Below are 22,500 nucleotides of genomic sequence, written 5' to 3'. Positions count from 1 at the left end.
ATGTATTCATTAAAATATTTGTTGGCCAAAACAATGGTTTGATATGTAGGTCAATGATGATTTAAAAATTCATTACATATGCAATTCACACAAAATAATTAAATACTCCACTTCTGTGATGAACATGTTTTCAATTACTGCATTCAAACTCATTTTTATATTTTTTTCTGGGGCTTAAAGTATAAAATGTAATGTGGTGTAACTGTCTGAAGACAGGTATAATATATCATTTGACATTTTTATCAAAAGGCACATTTTATTCAGGCCAAAAGGAGTAACCCTAAAAAGAAAAACCTTTTGATATTCATGACAAAAAAATATATATATTATAGAAAATCTTATAAATGCTATTCAGAAATTGATGAAACCAAATTGGTTTCAACAGTGTGTTTGAAACCAGATTTAAAAGATTTCTCATTTTTAGCACCTCGGACAAACATATTTGTCAGTGACCTGTTTGTGCACTGCCTGTTACATTTTTGCTGTTTTATGAATTGTTTGTTTCATAATTGATTTGTTTAGACTAAACTTTGCTGTAAATCCTATAGGTTGTTTAAAAGAATATTCCAGGTACAATACAAGTTAAGCTCAATCCAGCATTTGTGGCATACCAAACTATTTTTTATTTTTTGCAGAACATAATCGAAAACGGGAACGAAATCCATTTCAATCGTTCCAGAGTGAAAACATGATTTTTAAATGTTGGTAACCGGTTAATAACCGTTAATTTTGTTCCAATAATTTTTTCAGAAAAACAAATTCTAAGTGGTTTATCACAAAAAATGTTCAGAATTACACCACTTCCTTTCGCCTGAAAAAAAAAGAAAGGTTTCTTTCTTTTTAGTAGAACATAAGTATGCACTTTGATTCTGAAGGAAACTGCTAGTTTAAAAACCAATGTTTAAAAAAATGATAATAATTTGGCCCACAAAAGGTGACACCGACGCAGTGTGTGCATGCATGCAAGAGAGAGAGATTTTGGCTATTAATTGATTTTAGGATGGCCAAATTGATATTTGAAATATTTGAAACATTTTTGGGGATATACTTAATATTAAGAATACATTTATTTAAAGTATGTTACTTTATATAGGCTACTGTATACTCTGCTTGTTATGATTTCTGTCCTGAAAATTCCCCCACATGGAAAAAACATTTATTGCTTATTTTCAGTTACTTTGTGTGAGGCAAGTCCCTTATTTTGAGCTTGTTTTTCCAAAACAGCTGACTTGTTTCTCTTATGAGATCTGGCAACAGTGCAACTGTTAGCACAGAGTACTGTCATTTTAAAAAGAACGTTATTAGCCGGAACCGGAACGAAATAATCTGTCTCTGCTCAGAGCGAACCGAAATGAAAAACATTTTGTTTTTGGTCAACAAACCCTAAAAAGACTGTAAAAATGAGGATTAACTTTACAGCTCAAATAACACACACGTTTTAATAGAAGAATTAATGTAAGTGCTTTTATAAAATTACAAACTTCACATTTCTGCCTTTAAACCCTCTAAAAATTGGCCCCATTGACTTCCATTGTAAGTGTCTTACTGGAACACACATTTGTGCTTTTTTAAAGAAAAGGAGGGACGAGTCAAAATATATTTTTGTGGTAATCAACATTATGACACAAATGCTGTCGATTGAGATTAACTTGTACTGAACCCGGAATATTCCTTTAATGGTAGGTTCTACTGTGACTAATTACCCCATATAGGCCTATGTGACAGCGTGCCCCTCTATAGTTTTAAGGTCTGTTAAGTGAACTGAAATTATTATTATTATTATTTTTCTTGGGCAATGTTGGGAATGTTAAATCGTTTTTTAGTCAAGACGGATTGTGCCTCTATAGAAAATAAATAATATTCACTGGAGTAAATAGTGAGACAACTTGCCCCTTTATTGTACAGTATGTCGGGCTTTTGGATCTCCGGGTGTTGGAAGTCATGTATGAACTCCGTCTGAGCGGAAAATCAGATTTTCTCATGCTGAAACTGCACACACACACACACACACACACACACACACACACACACACACACACACACACACACACACACACACAGAGAGAGAGAGAGTGATGCTCGCGCAACAGTCGCGCGGTGGAGGATGCGCACAACACGAGCAACAGCATACAGCACATATGCACCAGAAAACGTCGCATTCTCAGTGTGTTCTGCTGATTTAATGTCGGAAATGTGTGTTAGACGCACTAAACTAATTCAGTCTTTCATTTGATGCCGGTTCGATGTCTTTTGCGTCCTTAAATCCAGATTAAACCTCCGGCTCATCGTCATCATCACAGGTGAGTGACTCCTGATTCCTCATTTCTGCGTCCATTCTGAGGTGACACAGACGCAGCTGTGCCTGTAATTAAATCATAAGAATTCAAATGCATGGACGATTCTCGTAAAGACTCTTAAAGGAATAGTCTGAATACATCAACATGGCTACATGTGTGTCCTGTTTATTCCTAGAGATCCGTATATTCCGTCATGTTATATGTTATACAGAATAACCGCGCTTATTCGATTTTAGTGGGACAAACTGGCACCGCTGGTCCAGATGCCATGCTCTAATGAGACTTAAGATGAACAGGTATGATCAAATCGAGAGGAGACGCAAATCTGGAGTCCATATGGAGAAGAACGTTCATTTGGTCGTAAATGAGGATGAACCGGTTCTGTTCGGTACGCCTGTCCGGTGAAAGGCACCTCAGACAGATGCTCGGCTTCATCTGGGATCAAAGGGATGATTCGGGTTTTGGATGCGGCGCATGGGTTTATTACAGGGAAGACAAACGGGGTATTTGCCTCATACATACTGACCTCGATCTGATGTGGAAAGAGGATGTGTGTATGTGTGTGTGTGTGTGTGTGTGTGTGTGTGTGTGTGTGTGTGTAATCGGGAAAATACGCATAATGTGACTGAAACACTGAAACCACAGTCACAGCAACAGCCTCAATATCACCATCAGCTCTTTGGTTATTGATCAGACAGGCTCTTTAATAAGTAAGGGTTTGCTAAAGGACTCATGGGTTCCAGGAGGAGATCTCACTACCTGTAAGTTATCACGTGCACTTTGCCTTCAATTTCTATAGAAAACTCTATGTTTTTACACACCTTTGACCTGTAGCACGGAATAGTATAAATGATCTTACGATTAATATTGACAATTATTTTAATTTTGAAAGTCTATTGGGGGTCTGTAAAGGGGTTTTCAGATTCAGAGACCCCTAATATAAAATATTTTCTTTAGTAGACATGTTTTTTGTTTTGTAAAAAAGATTTGATGCAAATACACATTTGAAATGAGTAAAAAGTAAAACATCAAAAGAATTTAATATATTATGTACATTTATACAGTATTTTAATCATTTACATGAGTTGTCACTATACTTTTATGTCAGTGGTGTTATATAAAATATAACAAACACCCAAAGGACTTTTATTAAGAAGTTTTTCATGTGCTGTGATGGCCATTTACCAAACATTACATTATTATTTGTATTATTTTCTTTTTTTTTTTATTTATTACAATGCATTAAACATCATAGTTTTTGTGGGCTATATTGCATTGTCAGTTGTGTTACCCTGTAATGCCTTATACAATTGTTAATCAGATATACAGTAGATATTTTTAATAATAATAATAATAATAATAATAATAATAATTCAAGGACGAATAGATCAATGGTAGCATTTGGTTTTTTTGTAATACAGGTACCTTCATCTATCTTGAAAATCAAAATGGTTCATTAGTTTTAAAGGAATATTCCGGGTTCAATACAAGTTAAGCTCAATCGACAGCACAATGTTGATTACCGCAAAAATGTATTCCAACTCGTCCCTCCTTTTCTTTAATAAAAGCACAAATGTGTGTTCCAGTGAGACACTTACAATGGAAGTCAATGGGGTCAATCTGTAAACATTAAAATACTCACTGTTTCAAAAGTATAGACACAAGACATAAACAATATGTGTGTTAACATGATTTTACTGTGATTAAATCACTTACTAACCGCATCTGTGGAAAGATATAGACAATACTGGGGTTACAGGGTTTCGTTGTCATGACATCGAAGTTGTAAAATTGTCTATAACTTTACACAGATGTGGTTAGGAAGTGATTTTATCACAGTAAAATCATGTTAACATGTATTATGCTTGCATATATCCCTTTGAAATTAAGTGTATTTAGTGTTTAAGAATTGGCCCCATTCACTTCTATTGTAAGTGCCTCACTGGAACCACAGTTTTAATAAAGGAGGGACTAGTTGAAATTAACTTTGTGGAAATCAATCAACATGATGTCACAAATGCTGTTGATTGAGTTTAAAACTTGTATTGAACCCGAAACATTCACTGAACTTGCAGCAACGGCACTGACAAAAGAGAATGGCAGTCAATGGCAAATTATTTAGTGTGACTTTTAAAGAAATGAGAACAAAGGCAAAATTATCAGTCATAAAGCAAGGAGAGTGTAATGTAAGTCTGATGGGTTTCATTTTGAGAAAATACCTAGTTTTGATTTTATATTCATGGGGGAATTCCTTGGGTCTGTTTATCGGTCTGAGTTTTGTCTCTGTTTGTTGTCTTTCAGTAGATTACAGTAATGCTCCAGAACTCATGATCAGAATGTGGATTCATAGACTTTGAGTCTTTTCCGAAAGCTGGACCACACAAGGACCACGGCTTTAGGGTTGTCTGACTCTCACTAAATGAATAGAGATTCTCCTTTGCATATCTCAGATCAACCCACTCTGGTTCATGTATTGTGGATTATTCTTCTGAAGTGAAGAGGAGTTACTTCTGTGACCATGATTACTGCCAGAGCTGGAATACTAGAGACTAATCTCGTTTATTTGGGCAAACTCAATTACTGTGACGAATCCCTCATGTGAATGGAACAGCCTGCAATTCATTTTGCTGCAGGACTTGTGTAGAACTCAACAACGCTCTGTGCAGTTTAGATTGTGTATTCACAAGAAAACACAATTACTGGTTTCCAAGACAGATGTATCAGAAAAATTCAGCCCATCTTTGAAAACACAATGTCTTTCCACTAAGGAGCAGTATCTCTTTTATATTTAGATAAAACCCCATTGTGCCTCCTGCTGGTGTGGAGTTGATATGGCTCGACCCGGCTCTGGTGTTCTGGTGTCGATGGGGGCGGGACTGGGCTATTCGTCTCAGAGCATGGCCCGTGTGGTGGTCTGGGAATGGTTGAATGAACACAGTCACTGGAGGCCGTACAGCGCCGCCATCTGTCATCACATCGAAAACATTCTAAAGGGCGACGCGAGAGGAACCGTCATACTGGGGCAAGTGGATCCACAGCTGGCGCCCTACGTGATAGACCTGCAGTCCATGCATCAGTTCAGACAGGACACAGGTGAGCAACACACACACACACAAACACACACACACACACACACACACACACACACTGTTGGTCAGATCTTCAGCGCTTAATGCTCTTGTGACACTCTTGCTTTAGGTCTGTTGGCCCTCATGACAGAACAAATGACAGCGAGTAGAGCTGCTCAGGGTTAAAGCAGGAGCACTGCTGGAAAAACTCAGCTGTATGTTGTTTAGTGGGTTGTCTTTGGTGTGAGTGTGTGTTCATTACTGGAGTGCATCATTTAAAGTAAAAGTGTGTAATTTCCAGTGTCAGAAATTAACTTCTTTATTAAGGGGAAAAGTTTGCCGGCTTGAGATAATAAAAAGAAATGTTATGCTTTTTTTTTTTTCAACCAAATGTAAACACTAGGACTGTCAATCGATTAACATTTTTAATCGAACTAGTTTTATGACATGCCTATTAATTAATAAATTAAATGAATTGCATATATAATATACTGTATATACACACAAATGCCGGTACTTCCTTTTCGGTACCGATGTTGATACCATAAATATAATAAAATTACCATTGTTTTATTATTATTATTATTATTAGGAGTATTACAGTGAATATTACATATCTATATATTTCTGTTGTACTTTTTTTCATTTAAATGTTGCTTTTATTTTGAAGCCCTTTCCATTTTTGTGTGTTTTTGACAGTAATTTCTCACCTGAGGAAAACCCGGTCGCTTCATGACCCAATGTGATTATTAAACCACAAAAGGCTGCTATTTAATTAAATGAAATAATCTGTATGTGCCTCATGCTACAAAGTGAATTAGCACTCTGCTCGCTGTCATCTGCTACAACAGCACACAATGCTCATTATGGTGTTTACCGTGTATGAGTCCAGGAGCTCTAAAAGCAGCTGGCGTCAGCACAACACCGGCTCCACACATTCAAAAGCACACACATTTGAAAAGCACAGCACATGCAAACTAGGGCTACATGATAATGGTGACAATTTCAAATTTGGCACATTGATATTACAGGCCACGAGTAACTACCACACCAAAAATGGCTCACGTGAGCCTATAGGTGGCGCTACAGGCCACGCCCCAATTTGTCAATTTTCAAAGTGATGCCATTTCCACCCCATTAGTCCAAAATTTCTGAAACCTGGTATATATGCCTCATTTCTCATGAAGAACAAAAAATCCTCTAGAACCCATAAAGTCCGCCATGATGGATTTTCCTGTACAACACAAATTTGTCCAAAACTACAAAAATCTACTCCTCCTGAACCATAGCTCCAATTGACTTGAAACTCGTTATGTATGTGTAGAATACATGTCTATCAATTTAGCAAAAATGAACGCAATACAAAATGGCTGAAAGGTGCGCATTTATGTAAATGTCCACATTGTCTCAATATCCACATGTCCAAAAAATCTAATGCCATTTTGACTAATGTTTTTTCCAACCTAACAGGCTTCAAGATGACATCACTCTGAAGTACTGTGCAAAATTTCACCTTGATATGTCAAAAGATGACAGAATTACAGTTTACTATTATTTATCGCTAACGCTAAAATAATGCTTTACAAATCCGCTAGTCATAAAACTGATAATTTGATTCAATCACCAGTTCATATGAAGACTCTTGCAATGCTTAATAACAAATTAATGAAACGTTGTGTACATGTGAAGTACATGTCTCTACCATGTCAATTGTTACATAATTTGCAGTTTTGAGGAGGAATCCGCATTGCTGCTTGCAGCTATATTTATTATTATTATTACAGGGCTGCACAATTTGAACAAAAAATTAAATAAAATTGTGCTGTTGCCACTGCTTAGATATTGATTATAAAAGAACACAAAATATAAAATTACATTAAACAGTAGCTTGCATGTTGAGCAAGTTGTTAGAACTTCAAACTAGTAAAAGATTCCTTTAGACTAAAATTAAGTCACGTTTTGCCCATTGTTTACTCCTAATAGTAACAGTTACTTTGTGGGGTGTTTACACTTGAGTCCTCTTTAAGATTCATTCTTTAAAGGTGCAGTATGTAAGATTCAGAAACCCTTGTTATTAGTGACACCTGTGGCCATTAAGTGAACTGCAGCAGCTACCTGTTGCTAGCGCTCATGCACACACTCCACAGGAACGCTAGGGAGCCCTGCCGATGTTCACTCTAGTTTTCGCTCGACCACGATCACGTTCCCGCTTAGACAGACGGGATTCAGTAGATAAAACTTGCTCTGAGTTTGTGTAGGAGTCGGTGTTGTGCTGGGAGCGGACGTTTGCTGGATTCCATCTCTAAGATAACGTTACCTAGTGTTGCAGTTTGTTGTCACTGTTGAATAGTGGAAGAGACGCACTGAGGCTCTCGGGAGCGTGCATAAACGTCACATCCTTTGGATTTTCCCAGCAAAACCAACCCGCTCCCTTCACATGAAAATCAGTCTACAGGCTTTAATAGGCAACCTAGGAATTCCGGGAAGGGCTCGTTTTTTAAGTTGCGTTACAAGCCGTTCACACATTGGCATAAAAGAGGCAAATATTACATGAAAATTGTTACATACTGCAGCTTTAAATTAATATTATTAACATGATTACATTCCCATAGCCTACAGTAACATATAATAGTATATGTTTCTGTAATAATTGAGAACGCAGAATTGCTACAGTCTCAAGCATTTATTTTGAAGGAAGACAGTGTGTTGTTTCTGTGTGTTATCAGCAGAGGTGTCATTGACAACAGCTCTGTGCTCCTCTATCCATACATGGTGAAATGCTCTTATCTCCTCCTCGCTCCAAATGACCCCGGTCCCATGGGGTTACTGTAGATTTGTTTACACACTAGTAATGGCCAAACATATTTATGTTAGCGATGCACACGAACCGAACTCGGGGAACAGCTGTTCTGCATATTACATCCATTATCAAAGCACAAGATAGAATTAATTTCATGTGCATCGAGCACAAAACATTTGAAAACTTTACAACACAGTTTCATTATTCTCATGTGTGTTCCGAGTAATATCACAGATCAGTGTGACACACATACGATACTCGTAAACATCTGCGGTTCTGTATTTCAGTGTATGCTCGAAAGTGAAACTGATCAGTGGCGAACTTCTGAAGAGAGTGTGATTGGTTAGGTGAGGTGAAAATGGACTATGAAAGAGCTTGTGATTTGGTCTATCATCCATAGACACAGCATATAGTGAAAATGAACAACAATTTGCAACTTTACCTGGCTGATAATTTCTGTTTGCTAGCTCACTAATATCGCTGACGGTTGTGTTTAATTAATCGTGAGAGGCAGAAATCGTGATTGCGATTAAAAAAAACGATTAATTGTGCAGTCCTAATGCAAACTATATATTTATCTCATTAAATCGCAGCCTTTGCACTTTAACAATCTCACTAGAACATGATTTTACGTAATAACATTCGTACGTCAGATATATCGGTTTTTGGTATCAGAGCATAGTTTTTGGTGGAGGAAAAAGCAATGTGCGTAAGAGGCGCAAACGTAGCGAAATGAATGCATTTATTTTTTTCTTTTTCTTTTTTTTTTTTATCCCCTATCCCAATTTGGAATGTCCAATTCCCAACGCACTCTAAGTCCTCATGGAGGTGTAGTGACTCGCCTCAATCCGGGTGGCGGAGGATGAATCTCAATTGCCTCCGAGTCTGAGACCGTCAATCCACGCATCTTATCACGTGGCTTGTTGAGCGTGTTACCACGGAGACATAGCGCGTGTGGAGGCTTCACGCTATTCTCCGCGGCATCCACACACAACTCGCCACGCACCCCACCGAGAGCGAGAACTACATTATAGCAACCACGAGGAGGTTACCCCATGTGACTCTAACCTCCCTAGCAACCGGGCCAATTTGGTTGCTTAGAGACCTGACTGGAGTCACTCAGCACGCCCTGGATTCTAACTTGCGACTCCAGGTATGGTAGTCAGCGTCAATTCGCTGAGCTACCCAGGCCCCATAAATGCATTTTCAAACTAAAATGTGTTAGTGTGGACGTGGCCTTATACAGAATACAACTATAATTATTGTTTGTATTGCTGCTATGATGGCAAGCAGTACTTCTGTACGGTTATCGAAAGAGTGTCTAGGAATTTTCCAGGGCCAAAGAGGCAACTCTAGTTCAGAGCACTGTCAGTTTTCCTGTTCAGTTTATGAATGTGTTTACATGCACATTCTTACACCGAATATGCTTGATAAGCTGACCATGTGTGTGGTCATGGAAGTGCAATAAACATCTTTCCTTTATTGGTGTAATGTCATAGACCACTCAAGAACAAACCCATCGACACGGATAGATTTTTGCCCATTGTGTCGAGTTTGCGTTGCATGTAAACACCTTTTTCCGGCATTCTTACCAGCTTATTCAATGTATGCAACTGTTGTGTGCATGCCTCTTCAAAGTTTGATGTCAAAACCAGAGAATAAATTAATTATTTCAAATCTCATGTAAACACGGTTTTCTTGCTTTGTCAGATTTTTTTAAATTAGCAGATTTTTGTGAGTTATCAGTGTATTGATGTGCCTGTTAATGCGTTCTATGTCGTGCTACTATTTTTGCATAATGTCGGGTCTGTGCAGTTCATGGTGTTACAGTTGACTGTTGCACTTTCACCACTTGATGTCCAGTTTAAAATCAGGGAAGCAAAACCAGTTGTGGAAGCAATAGAGAAACAGATATGTCCAGTTTCTAAGAGTGAAACCTGACCGACCTAATAAGATAATTTTACTGTGTAGTCCACCAACTATGGTCCACAGTGTGTGCGTGTGTGTGTGTGTGTGTGTGTGTGTGTGAAATCTGGAACCACTTGAGAGAAACTGTAATATTCTCAATTGTAAGTATGAATGCTTATTTTAGATGTCCTGGTTCTTCCAAGTGGAGAACTCTTAATAGACTGGGTTTTCTGAGATTCATTTGTGTGTGTGCGGTTGTGTCCCTCCCTAACTTCGTGGAGCTGTGATTTTGTTAGTGATTTCCTCATGTGCAGTTAGTAAGCAGTATGATAATGTTTCTGATTTCTGAAACAGCAGCTGGGGTTGAGGTCAAACTGACAGCGTTGAGCGCTGCAGTCATTACTAAAAATGGAAAGAGAAAAGTACAGGACAGAATTTCTAAATTTCCTCAAGCTTATTTCTTGTGGGATACATTCAGAACAGAGTCTGTCTGTGCAAACTCATTGCCATGATGCTGCTGCTATGCAGTTGCTATGGTGTTCTGAGTGTTTTTTTAGCATGTTGGTCTCCCATCCAGGTACTGGCCAAACTGAACCCTGCTTAGCTTCAGTAGGTAACCAGGTGAAAGATTCAGAGTGTTCTGGATGGTTGCTGGGGTGTTCTGGATGGTTGCTAGGGTGTTCTGGGTGGTTTCTATGGTGTTCTGGATGGTTGCTAGGGTGTTCCGGGTGGTTTCTATGGTGTTCTGGATGGTTCTTAGGGTGTTCTGGATGGTTGCTAGAGTGTTCCGGGTGGTTTCTATGGTGTTCTGGATGGTTCTTAGGGTGTTCTGGATGGTTGCTAGAGTGTTCTGGATGGTTGCTAGGGTGTTCCGGGTGGTTTCTATGGTGTTCTGGATGGTTCTTAGGGTGTTCTGGATGGTTGCTAGAGTGTTCTGGATGGTTGCTAGGGCATTCTGGTTGGTTTCTAGGGTTTTATGAGTGGTTGCTAGGGCATTCTATGTGGTTACTAGGTGGTTGCTTAGTGGTCCAAGAGAAAAAGAGTCCTGCACCCTCAAGTTTCTGTGATTTTCTACTTTCAAGTCCCTCCTTCAGTGTAAGTGTATGTTTTTTTTGTTTGTTTTTTTTTCAGGTGAAAATGGTAAGTGTGATCTGTTACTGAAGTATCAGCACATCTCTCTTCAACAACACACATGATTTGATGGATCATTCATATCTGGAACAGGACCACTTACACACTCAACATTTAATAAACACACACACACACACACACACACACACACACACACACTTTAATGTACCACGTGAAATTGGAAAAGCTCCAAACATTCACATTATTAGAAAGCATCTAAAGACTAAAGAAAAATATTTTTAATTTATCTTTTGATTTAAAGAATGTTATTGGTTCAGTTCAAGTTAAGCTCAATCAACATCATTTGTGTCATAACGTTGAATACCAGAGAAAATGTTTTTCGTCCCTCGTTTATTTAAAATCGATAGTTACAGGACACTTACAATGGAAGTCAATGGGGTCAATCTGTAAACATTAAAATACTCACTGTTTCAAAAGTATAGACACAAGATGTAAAAAATACGTCTGTTAACATTATTTTAGGGTGATAAAATCACCTATAGGGTTTACTGGCATTTCGTCATTAAGGCATCAAATTTGTAAAATTGAGTTTTACTTCACACAGATGCGGTTAGTAAGTGATTTTATCACACGGAAATCATGTTAACACACATTGTTTATGTCTTTTGTCTATACTTTTGAAACAGTGAGTATTTGACCCCATTGACTTCCATTGTAAGAGTTAAATATTTTTGTATTCTGACTTGGGAAGCATATAGAGCTGCATTTTATGTATTATAATGATTGTGTATGAGTGAGTGTCTGTTGTTGACTTTGACCGTGATGTTTCAGGTCAGTGTGAATCATCTCAGGGATGCTAGTTGCCATGGCAAGATTTTCACTGCTTTGTTTTGACCGTGAGAAACTTATCAGAGCTGTACATGTGGTGTGTGGTCATGAATGTGTGAGTGTGCTCTCTGAATATAGCTTTGTGTCTACTGTATGGTTGTTTAAGTGTTTTTCAAGGGAAGTTTACGTGTGTAGCGTCACAGTGAATTTTTACTGAGAATGAAACTTATCTGTGTGTGTATCACAGCAGTTTCCCATCAGTCAAACCCTTCTGACAAATATATTTGTGTTATATGATGGTCCATTTTCTCTCATTCTCTGGGGAAAGACGCTCACACAGGGTTCATGCAGATGTGTTTCCTATGTATTTTTGGAAGTGAGAAAACACATCCAGTTCAGGTCAGATCAGCATAAAGTCTGGTCCACATTGTAGCTTCTTCTGGCCAAGTACTGCTAGAGCTGGGGGATATATTTAATATTCGTGATATTATCTCAATAATTTGTGTCTTTTTTTATTCCATTTTTGTAACCAACAGATGAATGTTTAGAGTCGGTGTTTTCTCTCTTCAGGAAGTCAAACTCCAATGACTTAATGCTGCATATTAAAGTATTTTATACCATGGTCTTTTCGAATACTCAATTCTGATTGGCTGAAATTAAAGCCGTTTAATGCACAGTTAGTTCCAATCAGTTTTAATCACCGTTCTATATTAATACGCCTTCTCTGCTGTAATGAGACATTGTGAGAGTTTTATGTCTGTGTTCAAATGACCTCTGGATGTGATTATAATGTAGCAAGTCTGATGAGTCTCAGAGCCGGGATTAACCTTCACATCACAAAACACCATCTTTAAATCAACTGAAGCACAACTGGAAAAAAAACCAGAAGAGACAATAGCATTCATCAGCCCTGTATTATTATTAGTGTTATTACTCCTTAGACCAATATTATTATTTTCTAGGGCAAATAAGTAAAAATGGTTCATTAAAGAGCAAAATGATCCATTGGGGATCGAGTGGAACCAAACATTAGCCCAGCAGAGGGCAATGGAGACATCAGCTGAAACTGATTACATGTTTCTAAACCATTCTTTTCAAAAATATGTGCATGTTTATCCAGTAAAATAATGTTTGCCATAGTATACTGGTGTACTGTGAAATCAGACACTGTACATGTGGCATTATCAGGACAATCAAATATCAGGATCCTTAGCATTATTATTATATATTATATTCAGTAGGATATACAGTTTAATATAGTACAATCATCTGTAAATGCAGTGCAAATTTACTCTCAAGCTGAAAAGTCTTATCAGTGCTCATTGTACAGTATTACATGCGCTTACATGATGAGAATAAACCATATAAAACACTTAAAAACCGGCACACCTTGACGTTTAAGACATCAGTGTGACATCCATGAAAGCTGCACAGTTGATTACGTCAAATCTAAAATCGATGTATGATGTTGCATGGTTACCAAACCGCAAAGAACAGTTTATTCCAGTCATAGCCTATGCAGGCTGCGCTCATGACATATGGTGCTGATGCGTTGCAGGTGACCCAAGTTCGAGTCCAAGCTTGTGAGGTGGTTCCTGATCCCATTCCCACTCTTCTCCCCTGTCATTTCCTGTCTCCTCTCCACTAACTCTGTCGTGAAGAAAAAAAGAACAGTTTAATCCAAATGATCACGCTCCCTTTCTTCATTGTGATCAGTTTGATTGACGCGGATGCGTGCACTCTCTTGCTTAGTGAAATTTAACTGAGACCCGCATGTGGTAAAAACAAACAGTTTTGCGAAATACACGCCTGACTTTGAATTCATAACATGGATACATTATAAAACTTTGAAAATAGTGGTCAAATGTAAGTTGTTTAACTCTTCAAATTTAAGTTAAGAGTTAAACAACTCTTAAGCGCATCAAACGGCACAATCACTCAGTCAACGCACCTGATGAGCGCTCCACATTAAACTGTATGCTTATTATGATCTTCTTTTAAGTTTATGAAGTGCGCTGGTCAACTTGGGTCTAGTGATGGGAATCAGTGTACTGTTGACTTGTGAGCTTATATCCTGGAATCAGTGTACTGTTGACTCGAGAGCTTCTGTCCTGGAATCAGTGTACTGTTGACTCGAGAGCTTCTGTCCTAGAATCAGTGTACTGTTGACTCGAGAGCTTCTGTCCCAGAATCAGTGTACTGTTGACTCGAGAGCTTATGTCCTGGAATCAGTGTAATGTTGACTCGAGAGCTCCTGTCCTGGAATCAGTGTACTGTTGACTTGTGAGCTTCTGTCCTGTAGTCAGTGTACTGTTGACTCGAGAGCTGCTGTCCCAGAATCAGTGTACTGTTGACGCGAGAGCTCCTGTCCTGGGATCAGTGTACTGTTGACTCGAGAGCTTCTGTCCTGTAGTCAGTGTACTGTTGACTCGAGAGCTTCTGTCCTGGGATCAGTGTACTGTTGACTCGAGAGCTTATGTCCTGGAATCAGTGTACTGTTGATTCGAGAGCTTATGTCCTGGAATCAGTGTACTGTTGACTCGAGAGCTTCTGTCCTGGAATCAGTGTACTGTTGATTTGAGAGCTTCTGTCCTGGAATTAGTGTACTGTTGATTTGAGAGCTTCTGTCCTGGAATCAGTGTACTGTTGATTTGAGAGCTTTTGTCCTGGAATCAGTGTACTGTTGATTTGAGAGCTTCTGTCCTGGAATCAGTGTACTGTTGATTCGAGAGCTTCTGTCCTGGAATCAGTGTACTGTTGACTCGAGAGCTTCTGTCCTGGAATCAGTGTACTGTTGACTCGAGAGCTTCTGTCCTGGAATTAGTGTACTGTTGATTTGAGAGCTTCTGTCCTGGAATTAGTGTACTGTTGACTCGAGAATTGTTGCAAGCGGATCATCTTCATACGTTGATAAAATGGTAATACAATCAAGTCATAAACATATTTCCAGTATGTTTTATTTGTTATACTTTCTGCTGTTCGGCAAAATACACCAGAAACATAAATTTCGCCCCTTAATCACACGCATGCTCAATGTCAGCAGCTCATCAGTTCTCAGTATGTCGGACACCTCTGAAAGAGGCAATTCTCATTTCAGTGTACTGTTGACTCGAGAACTGTTGTGACCGGAGCATTCAGTCCAATTTGTGGACTAGTTTGAGCGGTTCATTGCAAAAAAGAGTTAGGAAAAGGAGATATCACCAGTTCTAGGATCATATTACTCCTGGTTATTGGCTCATTTCGAGTCAGAGTGTCAGGCACATCCGAGAGACAGGTTAAGATAGAGTAACTTGTGGATCAGTATTGACTCAAGACTCGAGAGAATTTGGTGCACTGGTTCAACTCGTTCACTGAAAAGAACCAGTTCAAAAGAACGATTCGTTCACAAACTGGACATCATTACTTGGGTCCTGTTTTTTCCGCTTCAACAGACTCAGCTCTTTTAAATGAGTCTCATCATTCAACACATTGATCACGGGGCTGTAAAGTGATATCACTGATGGAGCTTCTTCTTGCTCGGCGCACATATCCAACTAATTGATAATGAAATTCATTGTCGATGATTTCCATTATCGATAATCATCGATTTTATCGATTAGTTGTTGCAGCCCTATTATTGTCATAAACTTTCCTCAAGAAAAGTCCAGATGCTGGAAAGCTGTTTGAAAGCAAAATGTTCATATGTTAACATTTCCCCACTAGTAATTATGGCATTTGCGGCATTCAACAGGAGTCATAAATATCGTAATTACGAGTTTCGATCATGTGAATGACCAAGCAAAGTTTTATTTCAGCACAATTTCACAACAAGGAACAACTTTCTTGGTATTTATAGCACTTACAGTTGAATTGATCTGCCTGACTTGCAGTTCTCCGCTGATTTTTAACATCTTCCACTCCTTGGACTCAGTACCGGATCCGTGGTTGGGGCCTGGAGTGTATAATAAGTTTATGATTACAAAATAAAAGTCCCTGGATACACAAGTCACTCGTGTGGTACCAATTGAAAGCTTAGAATCTGAACTTTTCATAAAATACAATTACTTTTGCACTCGTGATACATAAAATAACAAGACAAGACCTGAAAACCTCCGTGTCGCAAATAAGCACCAAAATACTATTTTCGGTTTTCAGCTGAAAGAGAAGAAAAACATATTGTCTGAAAATGTCAACAGAAACTATATATATATATATATATATATATCATAATTCCGAGTTCCAAGCACATGAATGACCAAGCAAAGTTGTATTTACAGTGGGGAAACTCTGAATTCTAGATGACGCCGTCTTGGAAAGGCATGTCGACTTGAAAGATGACGGAAAGCAATGATTTTTAGAAATATTTGTATTTTAATTATCTTAATTTTTTGTACTAATGTAATGCTAATGACTCACCCTTTGGGTTTGTTTTATGCAAATTAATTAATAATTTTTTAGATATCATGCATTTATAAACCATATAAGTCATAGAAAAATGCTGCAGGTGTTTTTGCTGATGGTTATTTACTGGTACAAAAAAAAAAAAAAAAATAGTTTAGCCTCTTCCATATTCTGTCTTCCAACTTGAATGTGTTACATGCCGTAATAACAAATGTCCGTCTTGGAAATAAGAGCTTCCCATGTTCACTTGAAGGCAGCAACTGTGTTGTCGTTCTTGTGCGCTCATCTCGTCAATACGATCATTCTCACTTGACTTGAAGGCAGGACAATTACAAGCCCCGCCCCCAGATTGTTTGGTTGTAGACTCTGCCCCCAGATGTTTTGTGAGAAATGTGGAGGTGTTGAGCGCTGCTGGTTTGTCACGGGGTTTTCCACCGAGTATGTGTTGTAACACGTGTTTCCACGTGTGTGTGTGTGTGTGTGTGAGAGAATACATTTTGGTTTTGTGTTGCAGGAAATACAGTGGTCTGTTAATCTGAAACACTCGATATTGAAGCTGCATTTGTGCAAAAATTCTACTGTACCCTCTGAGTTTACAGAAACAATTACATGTACAGGTTTTCTATACTTGTGAGGGCCAAACGTTTTAAAATGTCCTCACCTATATTGTAAAACATGATTTATGAGTCTTTTTAACCACTGAAAATATAGATTTCTTTATCATGTTTTGCTTTAAATCTACTGATCACTTCTGTATAAAACCATTCCATCAATGAGATGACCTCACTGATATAGTGAAACAAACGTGTGTGTGTGTGTGTGTGTGTTGCATTGGTTTAGTGAGGTGGGCATAAGTAGCCGCGACATTCACATGCTGGGTATTCACAGGGGCAGTTGACACTTTGTTGAACCAACTTCCTTTAGGACAGAACAGTCACGATGCATCCACATGTGTGTGTGAGTTTTTGTGTTTTGTTATCTGCAGTCATGACTTCGAGCTACAGTAATGCACAGTAACTTTGAACTGAAGTCTTTTTCTTTTGCAGCTAAACTGCAAGCTCTGCAGTAACTCTCTGCTAACTAGCAGGCAGTTCACACATACACGTGCACACACGCAGAGAAAACTAAAAGGGTTTTCTATGGCATCAAAAAATCCATTTAAATTGATATTTCTATTAGGATCTGGCTCAGCTGGCCGTGCCCCCTCACTTTGCCACTGTTTTATATGACCAAACTATTATGTGTTTCTCATGTGTTGTCTGTTCTTTACCCATGATGTTCTCCATTGTGAAATGAATAAATTAATTTGCTTTGAGCACTTGAGGGTCTGTGTGCATTCTAGTGTTGCAGCGTTCTCTTGGGCAACGCACTCCATATTCCGGCAGATTCATGTATTTCACCTTTTGACTGTTCCGCTCACAACTTCATTGAAAAGGAATTGTTATATCGCAGGTGTATTTTTTCCGTGCAGCTCCCTGTGCTGCTTTCTGTCTGTTAATAGAATCCAGCAATGTTGAATGGATGATAACAGTACCATACAGTACAGGTCAAGTTAATGAAATCGCACATTAAGGTTAACCCCTGTGCCTAATGTAGTTTTGGGGGGGGGGGGGGGGTGATATGGTCGAAATCTTATAACACAATATGAATAATTTAATGTCAAAATAACGACATATATAACGGTTTATTGTTTATATATCAATAACTATATTGTAATGTTTATTTTTTGGATAATCCAGTCAGTTAACGAAAAACTACAGCACTTCCTCTTTTATAATTGTATCTTTATTTGGAACTTGACAAACATAGTCAAAGTAAACAAACAAACAAACACTCAAATTGGTTTTAAGTCAATCTTACAATAGTGCTAAATTAACTAGTATGCCACATTTCAGTCTGATATGTTGTTGACAATATTATTATTATTATTATTATTATAAACTTTCCTCAAGAAACTCAACATCTCAAATCAATGCAACAACAACAACAACAACAACAACAAAAAAGACAAAATTACTTTTATTTAATTTACTATTTTATTACTTAAGTCATCTCTGTAGAGAATATATTAATATGTGAAGGCAAACATCGCGAGTTTCTTTTCGTAATATGAAAAATCATTCAAACAGAATTTTTGTAAAGGTGATGATGTTTAGTTTAGAAGTCTAGTCTAGCCGTTTTAGATGTTTGACTTCCTCCATAGCATGATATCGTGAGAAGTCGGATTGAGTAGTGCCATCCCACTCTGTGCAGTCATGTATCTGGAGCACAAATATCGGGAAGCCTGCTGGACTCGTGTGCACTTGCATGCTCTCGAGACTCACGTGAAACACAGATGCGCGTGTGTCAGATGAGAAGCATATTTAGTGCTTATGAAGCACCGAAACAAGATGAACGTCAAATTAATTTACATTTTGCCGGCAAAACCCTGTCCATGTCTCTTCAATTCTCTCAGCCTCACGTGAAGCCATGCTCACTGATAGATATGCACATGGATATTTACATATTGCGATACACACAATATAGCAAAAGCTAATGAATGACACTTTATATTGTAGGGCTTTACTGGTTGTTTAGATCAGTGTTACTATCAGAAATAATTGATAAATATTTCTTTAGTTATTAGTTAATATTTAAATTAATTAATTGAATCTAACTCATTAAAACCTCATATGGGGCTCCAGTAAATGTAGTGCTCTACGTTTAGGAACGGGTTTGGTTATTAGCAATAATTAATAATTATCAAAAACAATTATCAATTATTAAAATCAATAGAACATTGATGAGAATCAATGTTAGCTTTTTTAATCCTTTAAAATCAACAATTATCAAAGATAATCGTTAATTGTTAACATCGATGAAACATTAATTAAAATTAACACTAGCTTATTGATCATTCAAATTCAACAATCATCAAAGATAATTATCAATTATCAAAAATCAATAGAATATTAATAAGGATTAACATTGACGGGGCACCACCCTGGAATCAGGGACTAATAACCAGATAGTATAACAGCCTCAGTATTAGATTGTTTGAATGAATGAAGGTTTGAATCCAAGCACTGACATCCCGTCAGCATGACACAGGTGTATGCAAAACAAACCAAAACACTTCTCTTTGTAATATAAACAAAGTTTATTTATGTAGTAATATCAATTAATAATTAATACAATGCAGTCAATAAACGTCTGACTTACAACTACAAACTAAACAGTGATATGATTAGATATGGAAACTAAAATAATCCTATAACACATGAGGGTGTGTGTGTGTGTGAAAGCGAGCGAGTGTGTGTGTGTGTAAAGAGGGGCGCGCACAAAATGGCGGACGTGACTCTTGTGGAGGGTATGTCACGCGAGACTTCCGGCCAGAGAATATGGCCGTGAATGTGGGCGGAGAGAAACCAGTCTATGGTGTCTACCAGTTACCGCGTGTATCCGCTTGTACGATAGCTTAGGGACAAAGCTGAGCTTTATCACGAAGCTATCTACTAGCCAAAAATGTGTCCGAGAATGTTTGTGAGGGATCGCGCATGCACGTGTGTGTGTATGTGTGTGTGTGTGTGTGTGTGTGTGTGTGTGTGTGTGGTTAGTATGAGAGAGAGAGAGAGAATAAAGTGACGGCCCCAAAGCCGGTTTCGCGATCGTGGGAGAGGAAGCAGCTGTTAGTTTATCACTCAGAGAGACGGTGGACGGCTCGTAAACCGTCCCGGTCTTTGATTCTTTAATGGACAAACTCAGTTTGCCGGTCTCACCTGTGATGGCGGAAATGCACAAAAGTCCAATGTGGTTGGACTACAATACAGCAAATCAAATTCTTGATAATTAATACCCTGAGTATTAATAATGAGCAGACATGGCGGTCCGTAAACTGTACAAGCAAAAACCTTGGTACACAAGAATAAAACACTATAATATTCTATCTCTGCCCAGATGTAAACCTCTTACTTGAATTGCATGAATATGCAGAATGTGTGTGTCCCTCCATCCTTTAACTCAGACTCGGTTCCTCAAGGCTCAGGTGATGATGGGAGGCCGTTTCCTCGCTCTGTCGGCGGGCGACAAGACACACAGAGTAATCTCAACTCGTCCAGTGAGATGGAGATTATATGGCCACTGTTTCAAGTCGGACATTACTTCCCTGTGCCATGAGGTTGTACCTGAGAGCAGCGATGAGCTACGTCTATACATAGTGAACAAAGTTGCTGGAAGCAAATCCCGGAAGCATTTCAGAGGTATTTCTACTCCTGATGATGTCATGGTTGAGGAGCGTTCTGTTGTGTGCCTCATCCAATAGGAGTTGAGAGTTCGATCCTTTAGTGAGCAAGGCTTCATGGGATTTGTAGTCTGTTTTGGACTCCCTTTGTTTGATTTTGGCGTGGTTTTAATCAGTAAGATTTATGACCTGGTTTGTGGGGGTCTGAGTTAGGTTATATGACTGTGTTAGGCCTGCCTTTGTCTTCTATCTGAATACATGAGGCCCAACAGTATCATCGCCACGATATATATCATTATATCACCCAGCCCTATTCTACATACACTGACATACAGTTTCTTAATAACCTTTTCCTAAAAGCAAGAAAAGGTGTGTAAGGGGGTTCAGTGGAAAGGAGGAGGCGAGAACCGGCTTAATAATATAAATAATAATTTAATAAACAATTTAAACAAAACACACAACCAAAAACACACAGTACAGCTGCCTGCAATTCTCTCTCTCTTGAACTGTCGTCCCCGGCCGCCTTTATCCCTCGCGCGCCCCATCAGGCTGATTGGAGACCGGGTGTGTCTCATTCCAGCCCGGCCCCGCCCTCCTCGGCTCTGCAAGGTGTTTGAGCTTGAGCTCTTAATTTACTCTTGCAAAGTTCATACCAGTGAGAAGCTATTTAAGTAAATTATATTCTTTTATTTTTAGCCTAGAATTTAAGATTAGCATTGTGTTTGATTCTTAATTTTCAGTTTGTTTTATTTTAGTCTATTCTGTAGCAAGATGGAACGTTATACGTGCACAGTTAATTTATTTTGAATGTTTGGTACAGCTTTGGGCTTTTGCATGTGTAAAAATAGCCATGAATTGTCCTGTACATTAAACAGCAACAATAGAACGTGCACACACTCATTTTAACAGTGTTACATTTAATTAAAGTGTTAAATGGGTTACACTTTATTTTATTGTGTCCTTGTTACAGTGTAATTACACAAGTAATACTGAGTAATATTAATTAACAGCATGTACTTACTACAGGTTTAGGGTTATTTGCTTGTAAATATGCATAATTTACTGTTATTACTACAGTCAATACATGTAATATGTGTAAAATAAAGTGTTACCCTCTGTGTATTACATAACAGTGTGGGGTCCACTTATTGAACATAACCTTAAAAACTGGGAAAAACTCCAAAACAATGGATGCAATGCAGAATTAGGCCAATACTCACTCTTTTTGAACATCCAAAAACAAGCCATCAAATTCTAGAATCATTTAAAGGGATAGTTCTCCCTCCACCATGCTCACCACATTCTACAGGGGCACCATTGAGAGTGTGTTGACCAACTACATTACTGTCTGGTATGGGAATTGCAGCGCCACAGACCGCAAAACACTTCAGCGAACAGTAAATATAGCCGCAAAGATGATCGGTGTCCCTCTCCCCTCTATCATGGATATTGTCCTTGCACAGTGCTCCAGCAAAGCCACCAGTATTGTGAAGGACACCACCCATCCCTCCCACAGTCTCTTCCAGCTCCTACCATCAGGAAGATGGTACCAGAGCATCCGAGCCCGCTCTACCAGACTGCTCAATAGCTTCTCCCCCAGGCTGTGAGAGCCCTAAACACCAATCGCCCCTTCCCCCTTTGACCCCATCCCCCCCCCCCACCACCTCCTGAATCAGAAACATTTAAAGCCCCCCCCCCCACACACACACCTAAATAGACACCTAACCTCTTGCTGCTATTCTACAAGGTCTGTTCCTTTAAGAACTGTTTACAATTCTTATGTGCAATACTGTGAGGGTGTTCTTTTCTCTCTCTCTCAGTTTTATACACACTGGTCACTTTAACATCTTCGCTGCTACCCAGGCTCACCATGGAAACACTTATGTTTACACCTATATACATTTCCTG

General features: G+C 38.6%; 1 protein-coding gene and 1 long non-coding RNA gene across 6 annotated transcripts in view; one reads left to right on the top strand and one right to left on the bottom strand.

The window, feature by feature from the left end:
- Window positions 1–2,105: 2,105 nt before the first annotated feature.
- LOC127423852 (E3 ubiquitin-protein ligase DTX1-like) overlaps window positions 2,106–22,500 on the top strand; it is a 46,077-nt gene continuing 25,682 nt past the window's right edge. For 2 of the 5 annotated variants that reach the window (XM_051668503.1, XM_051668497.1), the window contains exons 1-2: window positions 2,968–3,058; window positions 4,599–5,390. In XM_051668503.1, coding sequence (XP_051524463.1) covers window positions 5,129–5,390 — 262 coding nt within the window. In that variant the 5' untranslated portion in view covers window positions 2,968–3,058; window positions 4,599–5,128. Of the gene's footprint in view, window positions 2,301–2,967; window positions 3,059–4,598; window positions 5,391–22,500 lie in introns of those variants that run through there. The other 3 variants (XM_051668502.1, XM_051668501.1, XM_051668498.1) reach the window with 3 other exon arrangements.
- Window positions 12,907–16,645, bottom strand: LOC127423902 (uncharacterized). The gene is made up of 3 exons (XR_007894394.1): window positions 16,389–16,645; window positions 15,836–16,298; window positions 12,907–13,643 (listed from the first exon to the last, which is right to left on the bottom strand). It is a non-coding gene; the product is annotated as an uncharacterized LOC127423902 (long non-coding RNA).

This window comes from Myxocyprinus asiaticus, chromosome 33 (assembly GCF_019703515.2).
Source record: "Myxocyprinus asiaticus isolate MX2 ecotype Aquarium Trade chromosome 33, UBuf_Myxa_2, whole genome shotgun sequence".
Taxonomy (NCBI): Eukaryota; Metazoa; Chordata; class Actinopteri; order Cypriniformes; family Catostomidae; genus Myxocyprinus; species Myxocyprinus asiaticus.
This window is presented reverse-complemented; position numbering and strand designations above follow the sequence as displayed.